The sequence below is a fragment of the Haliaeetus leucocephalus genome, unplaced genomic scaffold (genome assembly GCF_000737465.1).
Source record: "Haliaeetus leucocephalus isolate CR32 unplaced genomic scaffold, Haliaeetus_leucocephalus-4.0 Scaffold195, whole genome shotgun sequence".
Lineage (NCBI taxonomy): Eukaryota > Metazoa > Chordata > Aves > Accipitriformes > Accipitridae > Haliaeetus > Haliaeetus leucocephalus.
Genome location: NW_010972631.1, coordinates 1,543,138 through 1,566,011, shown reverse-complemented (window position 1 = coordinate 1,566,011; position 22,874 = coordinate 1,543,138). Strand labels below are relative to the sequence as shown.

Here is a 22,874-nt window from a genome sequence, read left to right as displayed (position 1 = left end):
TTGGCTTGTTGGGAAGCTCAGCGGACTCTCACCAGGGAAGCAGAAAGAGAGCTAACCTATATTCCCACTGCAAACATTAACTAATTGAACCAGGTGTCAGCACAAAGAGTATGACTTATCTTTGTTTGTACATGAAATAGAGAGACGGGGTCATGAGGATGGGAAGGGGAAAAGGCTCCTCGCTCATACGATGCATACTGTCACAGCTGGTAGATGCTGCTTTGGTTTCCCTGTGCAAGCATGACTTACAGGGGCAGTACTGCCCCATCCATCAATCGTCAAGGCTGGTATCGTAAGGGGATGAGCGTACAGGCTTGGAGTGCAGCACTGCCCTCAAGGAACATGAGCGGAGGGCCAGCCACGGGGTACAGGTTTCTCTCAGTCTCACACATGATGGCGGGACAACTCGAAAAACGAGTAGGTAGGTAGGTAGGTAGGTGTAACAGAGGAATGCAAACTCGAGGAGCTACGTCGTAAGCACAGATCACAGAAATTTGACACTGGAAACAAAGGGATACAGGTGAAATCTAAACTCTGTAGGGTTTTGTGAACCTTGGAACGTGCAGCGGTCCCCAGGCAAGGCGAGAGCAAGCCTTGTGCCACTGTGTAGGAGGACGGAAGCGATCTGGCTATTTAAGGCACTTCAGTCAAATGTTACTCTCATGCAAGTTAACAGAACTGCTTTGATTAGGGTTTGATTAGAGGTCCAAAGGAAAGCAATATAATCTATGGAAAATAAATAGCTCTTGACCAACTAATTGGGATACTTTTAATGAGATTATAAATTTAATTGATCACTGCAAGAGTTTTGATGCTATGAAATTTACCCTCAAAAATATTTAACACTGTGCTTACAAAATCCTAATAACACAGGGGAATAACATAAAATGACACACGTCTTATGACTGAAACAGAATTGAGAGGAAACACTGAAGAGACAGACAGACAGACATCTGCAGGAGAGATGCAGGAGGAACAAACTGGACTTCTGCTCTCACTCTCTCTCTGTTGACTACAGATGAATCGTAGGAAATTAGCTTGCTGTGCCAACGCCTTTGTGAATATTCTGGGATCCTAAGATGCAATTATGTATTACACATTACGCAAATATAGTCACACCTCTTAGGCACAAAACGGAGGAGCTGCTATGCTGAGGAGTGGGGATCCCAAAGAACTGCTGCAGTGAACAAGCAAGCCAACACAGTGGCTTGCCAACAAGCAAGAACTACACAGTGCAACGTGCTAGCCGGGCACATCAGCCTGCTTCCTTAGTGCATTCAGAGGGGAGTACAGAGTAGGGGTTAGGGAAGTTATCATACCTCCCCAGGTATGCTCAAATGCCAGTTCTGGTTTGGCATTCACACTCAAACACTAGAAAATCAGAAATGGTTGAGAGAAGCACCACAGAAATTGCACATGTAACAAGAACATACCAGGAGTGGAGGCAGGATCTTAACTGGAGGGGAATTTCAAAAATCCAGATGGGCTTTTTAGTTCCTGAAAGATGCACTCTAGACAGCTGCAACCTGAAAAAGGAAACTGCCCTATTATAATCCAAGTCCAGGAGTTGGTCCAAGTAGGTGGGCTACCAGCTTTAGGGTCATACTGGATGATAAACCGGCAGGGAAGACCCATGCAGACCTCTTGCACAACTTTTCATGCAACTGCACTTAATGCTGAATAGATAAGCTACATAATGTTAGCCTGTCATAAAATATGTACTTCAGGCACCATTTGGTTTCTTTCTGGTTCTAGTCGCAGGAAGAGCAAATTGTACTTTAAAATGGCATAATGGGTCATGGCCACCACTGGGCTGGGGGGCTCCTACCTGAGAGAAAAGCCACTGACCTCTGAAAAATGTGGATAATTTTCTTGGAGGACTGAACAGCAGTAACACCACAGTATCCTTGTGCTTGCACTGGTACCAGGAAAGCACAGGCATCAAAAGTAACCATATCCTTAGGAAAAGTATTTTAAACCATTGACTTTATTAAAATACTTAATACACAGTTTGTAGAGGAATGTACTTACATTTTCTGGAAACTCCACTGAAACTAGATTTTAATTATATATTTAACAAATGACAAAACAGTGGATGAATTCATGCTGTACACCAAAGAACAGACAAGTTAGGGTTTTTTTTATCATCATTATTTTCCTGGCACAGACTCTGCTTCTTAGCTTCAATCTCTTGAAAATCTAGTAGCAGAGAAAGGAGGTTTGCATTTCTCACAGCATTAAACCCATCTGGTCCAAGTGAAATTCCATTTGTTTTCATCAGGTTCTTCATTCAACCCTTCCCCAGTAGCTTCCTTTTCCAGAAAGTAAAAGGCAATTGGCCTCTCTAAAAAGCTACAAGCCATAGCGCAAGAAGAGTTTGACAATTGAATGTGAACGTGGAACTCTAAACCTTCTCAGTCATTACTCTTTCAAAATATGCATTTCAAGCTGAGAGTAGAAAAAAAGATACTGTCAAAATACAAGGACCACAACACATTCATGGACTTGGTGGAATGCACATGGAAGACAGTTTGCGGTGCTGCAGCTCTGAAGTAAAAGGTAAACCAGAAGCTAGGTCTTGTTGAAATACAAGATGCAAGGGCGGGGAAGGAGAAAGACGGAAGTAACCTGGACACTTCCTTTCAAGAATAAAATGTCCTAACCTCATGGAGAAGGCTGTAATCATCATACACAATGCAATTGCCACAGAACCATGAGATCAATGACAAAGTGTATGTTATGACAATCTCAATGACAAGTATAATCTGGGGGAAATTATTTATACTGAGCGAAGAAATAATTAACTGTGTGTTTCAATGCAAGATGCACAGAGGCTGCATAGGTTTTCACATCAAATTCATAAGGCTCTTTTTTAGGAGATAATTTTGCAACCTTGCATAGGTGATATTATATCTTTTCTATAGATAATATGCAGAAACTATATACAGTTGAAAAAAAGAACTTTGATGAACACATTTTTTCCCCTCAAGTTTTGCCATAGTATAAAAAGTGACTTATATAACTCCTTCAGTTCTCTAAAACACATACGGAATATCCCAGAAACAGACGCTAGTAACACCATCTAAATGATGGCATGTGCATTTTATACAACAGGTTGAAACAACTAGAGAAGCCACCACAAAGCATAGTCCTAAAGCTTCCATATAGAAAAAAATAATGCAGGAGTCAATTTTGCTTACAAGCATTAAAACTCATTTAGACAGAAATGCATTTTAGTTATAACAAATCAATGAGCTTCACTAATCAGATTGCTGAATGAAAGGATGACTCACACATTAAGTAAACTATAGAAAGAGCCAATTTGATCTTTGCTTGATAAATGTACAGTAAACTTTAAAATCTGCATTTGGTTTCCAATTAAGCCCAGCTCAGAACAACTCCTCCCTTAGACAACCAGAATGCAGCTTCTCAAAATTAATATTATGAACATCTGCCAGTGCGCTGCAACAAGAGCCATCAGGGTATTCATGCGCTTCTTCATTTGGTGTGAAAGAAAGTCAGCCAGAGGATGAGCACGGTGCCACAGGACAGCCGATCCCACCCTTGAAAATGAGTGTTCTGTTCCCTGGGACACTCATCCACCCCACTAAATGGCTTCATTTTGCCCTGCAATTACCTAAACCAGGACACTTTCTGTCTGATGTGGCTCTCTTCCACTGAAACTACCTTCTCTTTCACACAGGAGTTGTCTGGCATTTCTTTTGCCATTTTGTGCCTGGATCTAAGACATCATGATTAGCGCTGCTTATTACTCTTGCATATCACAGTGATGTGTACTTTTTAGTAATATTTACAATGGTATCACTGTGGAGAACTAAGCCCTGTACTAGAAACAGTCTCTTAACAGAGACCTTAATACTAAGGATTTGGTGTACTCCTTACCTACAGATAAACTTAAAAAGGCAAAGCTAAAATCAGCCCACTATACATTTGGTGTGTTAGGTTCAAACAGGGGAAAAAACCAAACACCCAGCACATTTGCTTTCAAAGGGATGCTATTTACAAGAAGGATTTGCTTTTTTAATATTTCAACAACAAAAACCCAGCTAATTTTGAAAATAGTGAAATCTAAGGCAGCTTAGATTTTAACCAACACAGAGCACAAACAACATTGCTGTTTGCTGAGAAACACAAGTCTCAGAAACGTAGGGAAACTATGATCAGTTATACTATGGGTGACAAATTGCAACCAGTTGAATAACAATAATAAAAAAAACACTTCTGCTTTTTTTTTTTAAACACAGCCTCTAAAAAGTACAGCATCCCAATGCTTTCTCAGTTCCAGATTGCTGACATTATAAATTAAAGGTGAAAAGAGATCCGTATATAAACAAGGCAGCCTTCCATTGACTTCATGGTACTGTTCTTGTCTAAGCTTTGGAAATTTCATCTTCAAATACCATAAGGTAAGGTGGAATTTATCAGTTACAAAACAATGTCCATTTGTACGTGGAATTTGAAAAAAAACCCACAAACCCCAAACAAACTCAAAAAACCACTCCCAAGTATTTACAGCAATTCAGATTTCTTTTTTTCCAGCCTTTACACTTGCGTTTCACTTTCTGCAGAACTGTAAACACGCTATCCGCTGAGACCAAGGCCTTATGTTATGGTACGGGGCCTTTTGGGCGGTGGAGGCGGCATGAGTTCAGTGTCAGGATCGAGGTGGTGTTTCCGCGTCTGTCCTTGAGAAGCTGCTGTACATCTGTCAATGAACTCAAACAGCATCTCCTTCGTGACTGGATTCTGGATGCTGTTGCATACAGCTGGGAACAAAAAACATACTCTCAAGTTACTAAACCCATTTGTTGTAGTGAGCACTTCAATAATTTCATCCCCTCTTTGCAAAATAAGTAACATAATTTGTCTCATGTATTCAGCTTTAAACACAGACCTTCACAAGATGGCTGTGTCAGGAGTCAAGTATCTGCTTTGTCCCCCAGAGAGCAAAGCAGTGTAGTGGGCCCCTACCTCATGGGAATCTCTCTTTTCAAAACAAACAAAAGGCATGCCTGTGTAGGCTTCATCGGGCAACTATAAAAACACCAAGAACTGACATCCTATTGAGGCAAGCAACAGCAACGAGGGCCTTGTGAGACATGGCTTTAAAACACTCATCAAATCCAAATAGCTAGAAACAAGACTGGCCTAATATTGAAAACCTCAATTAAGGTAACCTTTTTTTTTTTTTCACCACTAAGTACTACAAATACCTTAAACCCATAATGCACAGTACTTTTTTTTTTAACCCATATACCTTCATGTGGCAGAAGACTGTATGATGGAGGAAAGGCCATAGTGCTGCTTGGTGGCCAAGGCATGCAGGTACAAGCACACTTGGATTACTTAACATGACTCCCCAGGTCATAGTTTGTAAGTAATGGCCCACAGGATTTTATGGAACAAATAAAAAGGCTTACTTCTCTTAAAACAAATGAAGTATTTTTAATACTTTTGCTATGTAACTTTATACTCTAATTAATCCTCCCAAGAGACTTAGGCAGGAGGAAAAAAATAAAGAGCAAGAAATTAAGTAGGAATCCTATGTCTATCTTGGAAGAAAGTACAAAATGATTAGAGGATAATTTATAGCATGTAAGGATCGACCACAGTATGAATGCAATTTCCATGCAAAACAATCCATTGACCCCTAGAGTACTAAATAACATTAAGACTCCTTAAAACGTACTTGCAATATAGCATCGTTACGAATAACAATGACTCTTAAAAACACTCCTTCCTTTCCTGCAGAATTCCAGAACCATTCAAAGCACTACTTTATAATTAATAAAACACCTTCCTAGCTTTTTAATCATCTCATTTATTTTTGGTGAAATGGTGCTTTAAAAGTTGTACTGTATGTAACTTTAGCAGTTAGAAAGCATTACGATTATCAGTAGTTTAGGAATAGAATTTGTGCCACAAGGCAGATGGTCTAACTCTATAACAACTTTTAAGGGCTGTCCTATCTTAATCACTCAAAAAGCCCTTCTCTTTTCAATTTGAAGGGTATCAAAGTCCAAAAGCAAGAGGGAGACAGGTACTTATTTTGTTGCTATTTCAACCATGGGGAAGAATAAATAGTATTTTTCATCAAGAGAAAGCAAACAGAGGAGAAAGGATCTAGAGAAGGGGACAACGGAAGTCTCAAATAAGAAAATACAACTTTTGGAGATTTTGAAAATGGCCAAAAGCAAAAATCCAAAGCCAAAAGAAAACTTTCTGTTCTGAAAATTCCCATGGAAAATTTGAAATATTTCTTACAAAACAGCCTTTCCTTTAGCATTTAGTCTTCTTTTAATTTTTATTTTTAGGAAATTAATTATGTTTTGGTAGGAAAAAAAGTCAGGAATAACATCAATTGCTCTACAAATGGAGGAAATGACAAGCGAAAAAAGGCAGCTACATATGCTCTTAAGAACAAAGGAAAGAAAAATATGCCACTCCTCAAAGAAGAGAAAACTCCAAGGAAAACTAACTATTGAAACAGTAAGGTGCAACAGAGAAGAGAAATTCAGGTCACGGTGACAAAGAGATGTCATTGTATTTGTATGACTTTTGTGGCCCATTCCTCTTTCCCGACAGAACTGCTCAGCAGGTACTTCAGCTACATTCTGTGCTGGTTCCTTAAGGTGCCAACAGATTTATTATTTCCTGGCAAAATGACCACATTTTGTTTATTCAAGAAAATCTACTCACTGCTCAGGCAGAAATACAAGTAGAACAGTTCAGAGAAAATCCTACATGCCTGAATAAATAGCATGGTCTTAAATATGATTAAACTTCATTCTGGCACTTAACAAAAGTCAGTTATCAACATGACTACTGTTATTTGGCCTTGCACACTTCTATTCAAACTCTTACACTTCACCTGAAAGTAAACAACATCATTTAATTTACAATACTTCGCAAAATGTTTTTTGGTAGAAGAACATAAAAGTCTCACAATTCTGCAGGAATATACCCCCACCTTTCATTTGTTTCCCTCTTCATTGTTTGTATGACTACTGTAGAAACTTAAGATGACATTTTCTCCTACTAATTTTCTAGCCCATCTGCCAAATAAAGGTTTTGGCATTTTGAATAGCGGTGAAATTATAATGGATTTTTGTTCAACAAATTCAACTCATAGTGTGCCAGTTTGCATTATGTCCCAACAAGCCAACGCAATGCTAGGAACTGATGTTAGTTAGTCAACTGCTGTTGCAATGCTATCATAAAGAAAAACTTTCTTGGGTCTCACTTAAAAGGCATACCCTACCATTTAAATTCTCTTTGAGAAAGTTTTTGCAGTTCTACAAAGACTTAGGCACTTGTTTCTGCATTATCTGTTAAATACTGCATCAGAGTATTTAACTGACTTCATCAAATAACCCTGAAGCCAAAGGATTCATGGTCTATAAAAAGCTAAACATGGCAAGCATTTGCAAGATGAGGTATTACTACAGTAAGTTAGAGAAGCCAGGACTCAAACTAGAAATGAGAACACAGAGTGCCTTTCTTCCTTAAACTAGAATAGAGTTAAAAAATTAAAATTTGAGCCCGAAAGACTTTTAAAGCAAATTATTCTACTCACCCATGGCAGTGCTGTAGGCATTTGGAAAGCTTTTGTCTATTCTCTGTCTCATGAAGACCCAGCTGTTGTTCTCAAACTTGCACTCTATGATTTTATTGTCGTACTGTTTCAGTTCTTTTGTCACCTGTTTAAAAAAAAGTAAATTGTTTGGGATGAACATATTTTAACTCACATGTTTTTCTTTCTTTTAGGGATAAATAATAGAAGATCAAAAGCTGCCCTGCATTTTTCAGCAATATGCCTCCATCCTACAGAGGAAAACTGCACAGACTACATCTCCATTATACATATGCTCAGCTACCCAACATTTTAAAAATACTTTTCAAATCTGCTGTCAATATACAGCAATTACATTATGCTAAAACATCAGCAGCTCTAACAGAGGGGGAAAAAAGTCACTACTGGCCCAAATGCAAATAGGTTTCCATGGGAATAAACTGCTTCCAGTGTAAGTGCTACTGCCAGCGTAAGTGCATGAAATGTATTATCCATGTTTCATCAACCTTCTTTGCTGAAGGTCTCAAAGCCAAATGTCAGATTTCAACACCAGAAAGAGCTTATGGAAAATCATTCCACTCTTTACATTACTGAGGATTTTTCTTCTTTTCAAAATTAATTTATCTTTAAAAATTAAGATTGTAACTTCAAAATAATGCAGGATTTCAAATCACATATGTTCTAAATCTCGTTTAGGCCTCCCTTTATTGATTCATAGATTTATCAGCAGCCAATACCCTGAGCTATTTGTCTTTCTATTTGGCAATGCTGTGTGGTTTGGAAATGTACTTTATATGCATTGGACTTCCTAGTTGTTTTGGCTACTTCATCCTATGCATCCTAATCTATGATACAATGCAAAATTTTCAAGTAACCATGGTAACCCCAGAACATTATCTAACGCTTTAACAATTTTACCCATATACTTCACTTTGTTCCAAAGGGCCTCTTCAGAAGTATATGACTGTATTTAACTGCTGCTGCGTTTAGTTTGCTATAGTTACCAATGAAAAGCTGTACAAGGTGATATAACACTTTGGATTCAGGATCTTATGCGTAAGCGGTCTCATAAAAAGGGACTGGTTATTGCAATTCATTAGCATAATTTTTCACCTCTGTTGTCTACTTGCTCCTGAGCGGTGACATGGGAATTTACTACTGTCAGAGGGATGCAGATTTGAAAAAGGCCATAACTGTCTCCAGACAGCTTAATAGCACGTACAGTGGAAAAGCCCATGAACCTCTTTTCCATTAATTCCCAGATAAAAGTAATTAATTCATGAAAAGGTTCTGGGCATGGACTGAGTCCTCCTATACTGCATGGTACAGGATTTATCCTTAATTTGATAAGCAGAATCCTAACATTTTTCTTGGTATTTACCCTGAATACTTGTGTTCGTTCCTGGATAGGGAGCCCTGGGATTTTACTTGTCAAGTGAACATGGCTCTATAAGACAATTTTGTTAAACCCGCTTACAACTGAGGCCTTTCCTGCTGCAGGACTGACAGAGGCAGAGTCAGATTTCCGTGTCACACATTATTCCTCCATCCATTCCATCACCTGCAAAAAGCTTTTCTCCTAAAATCATTTAATCCTTAAGTGAAGCTTGCATCTGCTGATGATCACTTGGATGAAATCAACTGATTGCCCAGATCAGCAATCCTTTCCTTTGCAGCATGCTCTGCACAGCATGTCACTTCTTTCCATCTGCATTGAAAAGCTATGTACAGTCCAGATGTTTGACTGACACGCATTTGTGGACGCATTTATATTCCATTAGGTGTATACAGAAAAACACAACATCCTTTTCTAGCGCACTATGGATACATAAACCCAGGAAGAAACTCTTGGCTGCGCAATGCCTTGGGCAGTTATATTACTTTGAAAACAGCTGCCTAGTGGAAGTGAGGGCAGCAAGGGGGTATGACCATGTGTCTGATTTTCTGTCAAAGCAGGGAAATGTTAGAAGGATCACCTGAGAGAGAGAAATATATAAAACTGCAGGCAATGACTTCAACTAACCAAACATCTCATAAGGCTTTCTCATGGTTTATCATTCTTCTAGTGTTCAGATGCTCAGAATAGCAATAGATTTGATGGCAGCTTTATCTGACTGTGGCAATTAAGCAGCATTATTAACTATCTAGATACTTGCTTGGCCATTCATTAGCAATCTGGAAGATAGATCTTTCCACGAAATATGAACACCTGCCAAAGCACTGACTTAAATGAATTCTCCCGTTAGAAAACTGGCAATCATAGGCTTTGACAATTGCAAGTTGTAGTAATTATTTTACAAAGGAAGAAATACAACACCTACTCTTCCCTATACTTTGTTAAGTGACCTCAGTCTTGTAAATGTACTTACTGTAATATTAATGAACATTTTAGGAACTGCTGGGCATTTGATCAAGACTACAAGTACTCTGAGCGAAACATACTTTTCAGCATTAAAAATAGTTTTCTACTATGGCATCTTAGTAGACTTCTAAATGGGTATTGTTTATGGACAGGACTGCCCATAGCGATCCCTGTATCCATAATTCAGACTTTACCTCTACCTATCACTTGCATGCTACTTTCTGGTATTTCAGCTTTGAAGTGGGACAGGGAAACTGTCAAATTTAACTGTCTTGAATTTCCTTCCCTTTGGGAATTCATTCTGAGCTGCTCAGAGCAGCATCGTCTTGATTGTCCCTTTGCAGTATGGGGTTCATCCCTCCTTCTCCCCCTTAAGTATTACAGCCTGCAGGAGTATCTGAATAATCCAACATAATTTATCTTCCTGAGAAGTACTCCTTCTAGGTAGTGCTTCACGGAAATGGGAGAAGTGTCTTAGGAATGATGGCAGTTCTCAACCAAAATGCTTATCTTCAGCAGCAGCAATGCTTTTGGTACAGTGTCAATGCTTCTGCCATACTGTTGATAAAATGCCATGGGAGACGGAAACTCCCACCACACTAAGGACTCCATGGAACCTCCCTTAAATAAATATTTACTCCCTAGCCTATTTTCAGACAGCTAGTCTTAAAAGCCCAGAGGATCATGTCTTGGACGTGGGGCTGTCAGAGGTAGTGTGCATCCGAACAGTATCTCAGGTCTGGGCCACAAGTGTGTCCTGAGCAAGGACCAACACCAACCTGTACACTACTTTCTTTTCAAGAGGAAGGAAATTGTTCCTCAGCAGGAACACCTGCTGTTCCTGACTGCATTTGACCTAGTTATCAGGAACCAGCCTATTTGCCCAACAGCAATAACTTCCCAAAAATACAGATGAGCTTGATTTTGGAAGTTGATTCACTACATTACTGCTAGATTGCAAGATGTGATCGGAAAAAAGTGGGCAAGAGCTGCATCCCCATTTCAGCAACAGTTCATTATCAAATCAGACTGGATGTAATACAAGACCATTGCCTAAGAATGTCAGATTACATGAAGATGACAGCTATCTTCCTCTCCCTGCTGAGAAAGGCTTCCCACTGCCATCATCATCTGGGCTATTCACTAGGAAAAACTTTGGTGGAGTAAGCTTATTCCTTTTGCTAAGAATGATGACAGTTAAGGTTTAGGAAATCTCCCACTTTCCAGTCTCCTTCCATCCCCTATGTTCTGAAAGAAATTCAAAATACATTAAAAGAAAGTGAAATATCTAACCCATCTCAGATTATCTTGCCTGGCAGAATAATGGAGCCATTTTGAGATGAATCACAACAGTGTGTTTATATGCAGCCACATTTTATGTTAATTTAGAGCAAAATGTGAAAAAACTATATATCCAGCTGAAAAAGAGGAGAAGCCATTTACATTGAATGTAGTTAGCTCTACTCCCGTGACCATGCCTGCATTATCTCTGCTGACTACCAGCGGCCAAGGCTTTTCTGTGTATCTCTACAGCGCACTTGATCATCAGACTGGTCCATCATTCCACCTGTTGAGTCATTCTTTCATTTACTTGAAGCATGCATGTTTTCTGTGAAGACTTCACTCAAACATTAGTCTCATCATCCTTAATCCCAAAGCAGAATGAAATTCTTGGGCAAGCTGCTACTTTACATAAGAGGTATTAACAATGAGAATTTAGATTTTAAGGTAATTAAGTTAATATTTCAGGAAGCATGTCTACAATGGACAAGCTTATACTTAACAAACACATCTACCTTCCCCATATTCACAATCTTTAGAAAGAAAAAAGGAGGTAAGCTTTTAGATAAATGGAGACTTGACTGAAAGAAGCCCTATGTTTCCCTATGCATTTTTTTTTCAAAGCAACTGAAATGATTTTAGCTCAGTAAATAATCCCCTTTAAAGAAAGGGATGTTTGTAAGCAAAATCTTAACACATTCTATTTAAAATCCTTTCTCTTTAAATGCCTTTTTGTTGCACTTTCCCCTCTACTACCAAACATTTATAGAAAGAAAATCATTCTTCAGTTCACCTATTTCTATTGCTTATCCCACATCCCTAGTCATCAGCCTATTTCTAAGATCCCAGAAGAAATGATTGTAATAGTAGACGCAGAAAATGTTAACTTCCAGGAGAGAAGAAATGAACAAAAGCAGCAGTTGAAATCTTATGGAATTAAAAAGATCTTTATTTCTAAATACAGAATTTAAAAAAGGAACAAAAACACATAGGCAAGATAGATTCTAAATGTAATGGCTTTCTATTTTCTGAGAAGAATCTGCCTTTTCTTTTTACAGCTGGCATGTGCAATGAAGGCATTCATTTCTGATAGACTAAAGTACACAAACTGTTTGTTTTCTTTTTTTAAACACAAGTTCCAATGCCTGGAGGGAAGAAAAGTTTACAGCTGCCACATGAGGCCTGGAAAGTAATTCTTCTCTCTCTGGTATCATAACTAACTTTTCTCCATTAGGATCCATTCCCACAGCCAAAACAAACAAACAGGTGAACGCAGCGCATCCCAAAATAAATGATCAGCTCTGTGTTCACGAGGAAGAAACCTTTTGGTTGCTTCCCAGCCTCCTACTAGAGGAGAACTGGAGCCCACAGCTTCTCTAGTCAGCCATCCTGCAAAAATTAAACCGCATTTTTCTAAGAACTGTCCAAAAAATATGACTCCTTGTCCTGAGGGTATTGGGATACATTCAGCCACAAATGACAGTTTAGGAAATAAAACCTCTCTAGCAACACAGCACATCTCAAATCCCAATTTCTGCATGACTCTCAAATGCTGTGACTGCCCACAACTGCGAAGTACAATTAGATTTTATTTCTGAACTTCTCAAGCAATGTGGAATGTCCTAGACGACAGAGAGAATTAACCTGCCCACAGATACTATGACTCCATAGCAGTAAGGGCATCATCTGAAGACCAGGGAGAAGCAACGACAACAGTCAGGGAACAAAAAGAACAATTACATGGGAATTTGAGGAAACGAAGAGGGGTCAAGGCTTCCTGAAGGAATAGGATGGAGACAGAAAAAAATAAAGAAGCAGCAGTAACAAAATAAACAGCTTCTGAAGATATAAAGATAAGCCAAACTCAGAATGAGATCTTTTTGAAGACTGAAGACTTAAAGGTGACAAGCAAACTCCAACGACCTTCATGTCAAACCAAGGCAATTGAGAGGAAATGAGGTGTGAAAAGCAGGGCTCCCGTTTATCTTGAGAATACACCTAAAGGAAAGCTTCAAAGTGCATGATTTCAGTCCATGCCCAGCTTTCCAGAGGAATGTGCAGATGGGCAAGGACTATCCTGGGAAAGCACTCTTACATGTGATTACAGACGAGGACATGAATATAAGCAATTCTGATGATTTGACTAAGAACATCCTAGACAGTCAGTAGCTGTGTAGTTATTAGAGCCCCCAACACTTACAGGGCACAACGCAGCACCTAATAGAGATCCCAAGTTGTTCCCTCAGTGCTTCTTCCTAATTCTCGGACACCTTGTCAGATGCTTTTAAAGAACTTTTTCCCCCATTCACATAAAGTATCTCATGCTTTCCCCAGTAAAGCTTCTCAAAGAACTATAAAAATTTAAGAGATGGTTATTAAATGCCTGTTCTTACCATTAGTGTACACAGGACCACAAATATTAATACTGTCAAGTGGCAGAAGTTAATCAGTTAAATAATCTGCTTCCCATTTTTGTTCAAGCCAAAAAAGATTTTGTAATGTAGCTTAATATCCATTTCTTAATATGATTCAAGAGATTATTTTATCAAAAACATAGATTTGTTGAAAGTAAAATAAGAGCACTGGTAACCAATTCTGTTGCTAAATCAAACATACTGATTGTGTTTCCTTTCAAGTAATATATCACCCAACAAATGGTTATCAGCTTGGGTAAACACAATGCAGTTGATATGTTTATTTAACATTAAAGAAGCCTTCTAAATGTAACTACACCACTTCTTGTGTACATAGGAAATGGAAATGCTCCAATTTTGAGGTCTCATTCCTGGAAAGGAACATTAAGAAATGTAAAAATTTTAACATTTTTGTTCACACCAAATTAAACCACCAAGCACTGAAAAATCATGGAAAAAGCTCAAAAGAAAAATCATGTTTCAAAATCACAAGTGAGGCTTTTTTAAATGGTAATTTTTAAATTTTTTCTTACTTCCAGTGTCTAGGTCTCACAGTTCATGATTTCTTCATTCTTTTTAACATGTAGTATTCTCTCACAGAATCTCTCATTCTTACATGTAGTAATTTCAAATATGGATACCATTTTCTGATATACGGAATGGGTTGGAGTCCTGGGGTTTTCCTGACAAATGACTCATAGAAACATCAGAAATAAAAAGCCTTCCTCTTATCAGTGATTTTACAAGTTTAATGACTTTCAGTGCCAGCTGGAAATAGATTTCTTAATGTATCTTGGACGGTCTCCTGCACACCTGACCTTGTAACACCATCTGAACTATCTGTAAGAAACCAATGTTTTTCTGAGCTTTGTTTGGGACTCTTGGAGGAACACTGGTATCTACAACAAAGCAGATAACTAGTAACTGCTAAGACCATGATGTGGAAATGTTTCTGTGTTTGCACAAATGCTTTGCTCAATGATGTGATACTCTTTTTCTATACTTCCCGTTCCACTCAAAGGGAAAACCTGGTCAGTCACAGCAAACCAACAAACTCTTTGCACACCTTTAGGCATTATAACTCAGTCATCTACAGTACTCAAAGAGCGGTTGACCTTCCTGCTAGACTTTGCCATCTCCACCTAACTCCTGAGGGAACTTCAAAGCTTTTCAAAAACCCGGTTTCTTTTAATCATCATCAAGAATAGGAAACAGAGATCCAAGGGTCCATACACATCTTGAACAATTAAATGAAAGTAATAAATGGTTGCCCTCCTAGATCAGTATCCCTTGCCCAGGCACTCTAATTATCACAGGTCTATGGATTAAAGAAAAAAGATCTCTCTGTACATCTTCTGTAAAAACTGAGAAATGGAAGAATTCTGTTCTGAGGACTCATGAACCTGGCATACCTCCACTGCAATGAGTTCTTAAATAAAGTCATACTAAAAAAACCAACTCATGTCATTCTGACCCTCAGCATGTGCTGATGAAAGAGCAAGAAACTCTAGTGGATGGGGAACTGCAGTAAACACCCAGGCAGTAAGAGAGCAGTAATAGAGCTCTCAAAGCGAGCGTCAGTGTGAACTTACTGTAGAGAGGATGTGTATTTGGTACAGAGCTTCACCTGCTCTACAGCTCATAAATTTGTAGGAAGAGGTTAAGAACAACGCTTTACCACAAGCACCTGGGTAACTTTGCAGAGGCCAGAGACAGCCACCTTGGATTTGGCACACAAAGAATAACTGTGCCGCTAATTATCCTCGGGGTCAGTACTGAAATTGAGGGTGTTTGTCAAAGCACCAAAGAAGAACAGGCAGATGCAAGCAAAGTAGTAAAATGCCACAGCAAACCACAGAACTGTTCAGCAGGTTATGCAAAAACAAATAAGGAAAAAAAATCCTTTCACTGAAGGACAAGGAATCTACTGGAGGTTTCTGAAAAAACCCATCCCTCACCAGGAAGGTAAGCAACTGTACAGGAGGGGAAGACAGAGCAAGGATATACAGTGCAACGTGATAGAAAAAGCTGTAATCATAATGTAGAAATGATTCTGGGAGGAAACATTTCACCCACAGCCTGATATATCTTGAGAACTGTATTTCTATTTGACATGAGAGGACTGTATTTCTATTTGACATGAGCCAGCTTGTGAAAGCCAATCTTAACCCTCATTTGTGTTTTATTCACTCGGACTGCTTTTGCAAAAGGGAGCCAGCCCCAAACTGAGAGCACTGCATGCTAAGACACAAAGATCCAGGAGACAAGAGTTATACACCAATAGTAAAGAATATACTTTGAAAACACCACTTAGCTCCTTTATAAATTATGAATTTCATAAGGTTTATTATTCTCAGTTTGCAAATGGGGAAACAGAGAGAGATGGTTTGTGGTCACACAACAGGGAAAGCATTTATCTCCCATTAGGTTCTCTAAACCCGATCTTAATTACCCCTCAGGTACTTACGCTCATGCTACCAAGAAATCCTGTGACACAGGGCAGCTGAGATCTCTTTAATAATTTATCAGTAGAAACCCAAACATATCTTCCGGAGACAAAGCAAAGCTATCACTATTTTACAACCTTTGGCAATGCTATTTCTATACCTCAAAATAAATGAAAGATAACCTAGATGACTGCCAGAATAGGATGAAGAGTTTTTCTGCCATTTTCTGCCCTTCACATGTTGGACTTCACCTCTGCAATGATGGCTCTTTTGACAAATGTTTGTGTTTATCACACATAGATTTTACAGTGTACTTTCTCATATGGCTGTTTTTAATCTTTTCTTTGTACCCAAGCTATTGCTACTGCAGGAGACTAAATTAATCTTGTTTTATCTGTACTTCTTACACCCTATAAGGGGTTTTGTTGCTTGCTGTCACGCTGCTGGGGATGGGTTACAGGGAGACTCCCTGGGGCTGGGCTATCAGGAGCTTCCCAGCAGCCTTTCTGTGTCGTCTGAGGAAAAACTACTTTTACGAGTCAGATAGTATCTGATTGCTATTCATGTGGGCCCCAGCTCTACAAACTCCTATCCTTCTAAGTTATATACCTCCGAGCAGCTTCATAAGATCAATTAGCCCACACTACTGTTATCAGGATTGGGCCCTAAACCTAATTCTAGTCATTGCTTATCTGGCTTCTGAAATGTTCTTAGAAACTGTGGTTTTACGCTCTTTCAGAAAAACACCAAATGATACCAGAGTAAACCAAAAGAAATCTAAACTAGAATCCAAAGTAGCAAGTAATTGCAAGTGAGTCTTTTAAACCCACTTTTACTTGTAACAACACGCAGTTTTCAAATTACAGCCATTATGAATCATATTCTTTTCTTCCATTTAGATCCCAAACAGCCAGTTTTATATGCTTAAAGTTTTTTTCCCCATAAATCAAAATTCACCACTGAGAACAACTGTGTTAACGCTGGAAGGAAATTTGTTTGCTTTGTTGAATAGAGCTTCAAAAGCATGAATTGAACGTACATTTGTGATCACAAGTAATGCCTCTTCTTATATCCATTCAAAATGTTTACTTTATTACAGCTTATTATAAATGTACTGTCTAAAATGCAGCAGCATGACTGTTCAATTTCCAGGCCATAATTTTATGATAATCATATGTAATATATTCACATGCCTACTCCACTGCCTAACAAAGCCCAAACTGGTTTGTTAGCAGCTCTGCTTTCCCCATGGTTCAAATTTCTTTGCTTCAGAACACTACTGAATAACAACATTAAGAAAGATATAATCAAAATTTTACTTCATATTCTTCACTATAGTAGGCAAACAAAGAAACATGTAACATTGGAAGCTGAATTTGGCGTACTGACTTTATCAAATACTGGTATCTAAGTGATATGTAAATTATTAAACATGCTATGCAAGCATTATTAGAAAGGTGGGGGGTAGGGAGCGAGATTATAAATTTATAAATGTTTTCAAGTATTAATAGGATTTCTAGATGTTGAAAACGTTGAGATTCTACAGAGAGAATGTGCGCATAAACTAAGACCAGAACCGAAAAAACTTGCTTTTAATCTCCTATATTTAACATGTGTTTCAGTTTTTGCCTAGGACGTATTTACAAAAAGTAGCGAATTTCTTTTTCTTCATATGTTTCAGAGGCAATTCCCAGTTACTTACAAATCTGATACTAGAACATACAGAGGTTTACAGGACTTGTAGGAAATAAAAATTCAGACAATCCCCATCCACTTCACTAGACTGAATGGTTTATCATCAACCAAGTCTCCTACAAGCCAAAGGGTTGAGCAAGAGAGGGGAGCTCAGTCTTGCTCATCATAGCTTTTATATGGTTTGTGTAATAGTATTTTTAAAAGACTGCCAGATCTTGAAATCACACAAGTCTCTTCAGCAGAATAACATCTTATTTTTTAAAGAAAATTTTCAGGGTTTGATTTGTATTATATAAGAAAGCAAGAACTTTGACTTTTTTTGTCATCCTGTCTTCGAAAATTCAAACTACAGTGATTTTTAAACCTCACCATTTTGAGGGGGCATTCTTACACCTGATCATTGAGATTGGAGTTCACAACCTTGCTGACTCAACCTTCATTTTTGTAGCTAATGACACAGGATGAGTTTCAGGTGACTGCCAGAACTACTTGAGGGAGCTGATAAATGCCTTGATTAAATACTGCAATAACACAAAACACAGAGCCAAGAAGAGCCAAACAATATCAACAACCAAAAAAATCTACTCAGCAGTGTTATAAAATCCAAATTATAAAGCAAAGATGTGTTGGGAAAAAAGCTGCAAAAGCCATGTTAGGGATTTTTCATTGTATTTTTCATCCTTCTAAGATTTCAATTAGGAGGAAAATAATCTTTTTTTTTCCATTACTGATAATATATCACAACAAAAAGATTAATGGCTGCTGACTTAACACTTAACGCAGACTTTCAAAAATTAGCTTTGATCAAAGCAACTGCTGCAGTGAAAGTCAACTGCCCTAACTCACTTCTCAACTGCCTTTATAGCATTGAGCTGGCTTGAACTCCCTCCCCTTCTTGAATAGTTTGCCTTAAACTTCAAAGCCTAACTGGCTTTGAGGCTTAAATCACAGAAAGCTTTTTTCCTCCTTCTTCAAAAGCAATTAAAGACGTTCAGTATGATCTGACCTATAATCTAAAATCTAAGCATGCAGGTCTTCTTGATCATTGTGGGGTTACAGAATGGAAGGGGCTACATAGGGAAATTAATTGTGGCTCAGACAAAGCAAATAGTTTTATGGTGCCTGCCAGCTGATGAGGTCGGTCCTAAAAGAAAGGTAAGCAAGGGCTAATCTATCAGTGGCACAAATTTGTCAGTAAATGAGGCTACAGAGGGGCTCTTACTGCTTTACCTTTCATTGCAAGCCCCTCTTTCCTTTCCCTTCCTTGTTATTAATGAATCTGCAGAGTTAGGAAGCCAGATTTCCCAGATGATAGACTGCAGCAATCACGAGGCAGAGGAATGGACAATATTCATGGACGTGGAAGAGTCACACGCAACTAGCTTCAGAGGATTTTATGGATTTTGCCAGGTGTGGTCTGAGAAACCTATGAACTTTTTGGTCTGTTTGGGCAGCAGTGTTTCTAGACAAATCAATAAGGATTTTATTACAACTTTGAATAGTGAGTGCTGACAACAGGGATAATTAACAGTTTGATAGTTGGTCCTGCCAAAGGCCCTGGAAGACAGGAAATCTGGGAAAGCCCACTGTACGTGAGGACACTTTTCATGGCTTTGCTCATACACTTTGTTATTGTACGGTAGATCAATAACAAAATAAGCGAGTGACAATACTTAGTCTTCATTCTTATTTCACAGAATGACTTCACCCAGTTAGCCTGCAAGAGCTAAGGCAAGCAAAGCCAAGAAAAGTCTCTTGAGTTTTCTAACCAGATGACCTCTCCAAAAAACCAACTGTCATAAAGCTGTGGCCTGCGAAGACCTCTGCATGGGATGATTCTTAAATTCCCCATAATTCAAAGCCTAATTTGAGTGCTCTGCTCAAGTGCTACAGTTGTGTTTGAGCAGCTGTCGTCCCCCACCTGAGGCCCAGGACTGAAACAGCGTTAGCTCTCTAACAAATCCAGCTGGAAACATTTGTTCTGCTTTTCACATGGTGTAACAGCATTACAAATAACATCATAAACCTGTTCTAGAGCCAGCCAACATCACTAACAATTCCAGCCAGGAAAAAATGAACTCTCTTCTCTAGAAGAAGAGACAGTGCTGGAAAGAGATAAGAGGAAGAAAAACCAGGTAACGGCAATGACAACTCTGTAACCTATTGCTCAGTAACCTCAAAGTGTGTTTTTATACGTTAAACCAACTCCATTAGTCTGCTTTAGATAGAAGAGTTTCACATACATAATTCTACAGTTAAAAAGCCCAAGGTAAAAGGGAGTTGATTTGTCAGGCAAGAGTGAACACAGTGGGGAAATCCATGAACTGAAACAGAAAGCCTTCCTTTGTAGTTTCCTGCTATAACTACTAGCACTAATTACTGATTACAGATTTTTTCCTTAAAGTTCTGAATTAAATATTAGCGAGCTAGTAATTAAGTAATTCAGGGTCTGCTTGCTTTAGTGTTAGCTTCAGTATTGTAAGTCCAAAACCTCTGACTCACTGATCTATAAACATCCTTCTAAATTATTCAGAAATGTCCTTCGTTTTCCTTCTATTGAAGTTAAGTTACTCTGAAACCTCTTTCTATGCATTAATGGCATCCAAAGCGTAACAGGTAGAAAGAGACTGTAACACTGTAGGAAAAAACAGTAATTGTATCTTGCGTTATTGTGTAAAAGAATAAAAACATTCTTGTCTCCAATTCTGCTTTTGCATATTCTTTTACATTTCTTCTGTTATAGACCAGCCTCTTCCCTACATCCCACAGGTTTCTTCAGAGGTTGTATTTGTATAGAAGAAATGCTACAACACTTAGTTAATCGGCTCCTGCAACGGTCAGCAACCAAGCGTGGCTAACCATGACCCACTAATGAAATGAAGCAGAAGCTGGGTTGCATTTGTCTGTATTACTACTAAATTACAACCGGGTAGGTTAACATATGACACTAATTGGGCATTTTATTTCTTGCGTGGTGCAGCATTAAGACGTAGGCAATGGGCAGCTCCCCAGGGCAGTGAGGACCATGGTCGATATTAACCACCTCTGGAAGACTGCCTGAGTCCGAGCAGACTGAGCAGCTGGATCAAGAGGCTTTACAGCACTATTTTGCTCTAGCCTCATTCCCTCCCACTTAGAGCACTGTCAGGGTCTTGGCTGACCCAGTGAAACAAAGCCCGTGGATGACTTCTGCAGAGCTTAAGGGCAAGAACTGTCCTCCAGCAGAACCCAGGTCTTTACTTCCCTTCTGTACCGGTGCTGACTCCCCTGCTTCACACATGAAAAATAGATAAAAATCTCACATCAGTGCCTGTCCAGAATCCAGCACAGCATCACATGAATCTTCCAACCAAGAACATACTAAAATATTTTTTATTACAACACATTAAGCTAAAATCAATAGATTCATTTACCGAAACAGATTTAATACTTCAGCTAATCAAGGGAAAGTAACATTTTTCTGAAAAGAAGTGACATTTCATTATAGCATTTGGTTGTAAAGTCAGTGGCAGAAATGTTTCTATATACCAATTAAACAGTAACTCAATGGAGTTAGTAACATAAAAAGCAATATTGCATATTTACAGTTTCCTCCCCAGTAAACGAAAACTTCTACAGTTCTTAGCAATACAAATAAAATGTCTGCACAATGACTCTAACAATGCTGCCACATCTCTGATCTTTCCTTTTCAAATCTTTGTAGACTATTTTTCCCAAAGATATAACATGCTATTTTCTCTACAATCAACCTTTTTTTCCATCGGAAAGAAGCAGAAGCAGCATTTTGAAAACTTCAATTTACTGAAATATAATAGTACTGCTGAGCTCTGTCGTTCTTCACTTTTATTCTCACTTTATGCTAGAAAGATAAAACTGCAGCAGTTTTATTATTGTCAAACAAAAAGTAAATAAATAATGGTTTTGTTGACTATTACATAACAAGATACTGCATCACTATTATTCAGCTGACTTTTAGGATATATTTCTATTTCTCAGATGTGAAATTTTACAAATGCTGTAATCATTCTGGAATACTGCCAAGCAGAGGTATATGTGACCTTTGCAATGAATATTGTGAAAGCTAATTTGATGAAATAAATAATTTAATTATTTCACTGTAAATCATACAAATAGAGGAATGAATTAAGGATGCAAAAAGAAATAATCTTACTGGATTTACTGTCTTTGTACAGCTTCATTTTCCCCTAGGATTACAGCTTCCTAGGTATCAAAGGCATTCTTCAAATTGTACAGGTGCTATTTATCATTTCCTGGTGTAGGAGATAAGCATCCTTCTACTTTTACTAGTATGAAATCTCATCTTTCTGCCTGCAGGCCACCCTTTCATGGGCACAATCTAGTTTAATTCCAACTTCCTCCTTATTTGCTAACCTTCTGTAAGAGCCACCAACTTTCTCGTCAGAGGTCTAACAGAGCCTAAGCTTGCAGGACTTACCTGGTTTTACAGATTATATTTGGGGATAGAAATGGTGGAAAAAATGGATGTCTCGAAATCTATTAGCAGTAGCTGAAGTGACATTTAAGCCACAATGCTTGTCTGTGGGGAATACTATACTGGAAATGCTCACTTGCAGTTAAAACAGCTGTACAATAGGAATCTGGTTTTACTCCAGCCTTTAATCTCATCATTGGAAAAGTCCAGGGAGACAGGCAAAACAAGTATTTGCACCATTACTTTAGGTACTTAAAATTTAGGAGCTAGTTTCGGTATGTAATCCACTGAGAGAGACTGGCACCTATGGAATGCAATTTAAAAGACCCAGCGAGGCAACTGTCAGGCGCTTTTCTTAGAGGTTCCTAGATTCACGCTTGGATTCAACTGTTTTCCACTGTCTATAGAGCCGGCCCGTGGGGTATACGGTGGCTGAAATTAGTTTGTGTGACCATCCTCCTTTATATGTATTATATTTAGACAGGATATTATCCACAACCCCGTTTCCTTTGTAAGCTGATATCCTGCATATTTATCTCGTTTGATATTTCTTCTACCTTCTCTGTTATTGTTCACAGGCCTATTCTTTTTCATTTATCTAAATTTAATCTGCATTTGCCTTTTACTA

At 38.5% G+C, this 22,874-nt stretch overlaps 1 protein-coding gene across 1 annotated transcript in view; it reads right to left on the bottom strand.

Annotated features, from left to right (window-relative positions):
• Window positions 1–4,438: 4,438 nt before the first annotated feature.
• RNGTT (RNA guanylyltransferase and 5'-phosphatase) overlaps window positions 4,439–22,874 on the bottom strand; it is a 173,417-nt gene continuing 154,981 nt past the window's right edge. The window contains exons 14-15 of the mRNA XM_010565702.1: window positions 7,598–7,721; window positions 4,439–4,787 (exon numbers count right to left, since the gene is read on the bottom strand). Coding sequence (XP_010564004.1) covers window positions 4,624–4,787; window positions 7,598–7,721 — 288 coding nt within the window. The 3' untranslated portion in view covers window positions 4,439–4,623. The remainder of the gene's footprint in view (window positions 4,788–7,597; window positions 7,722–22,874) is intronic.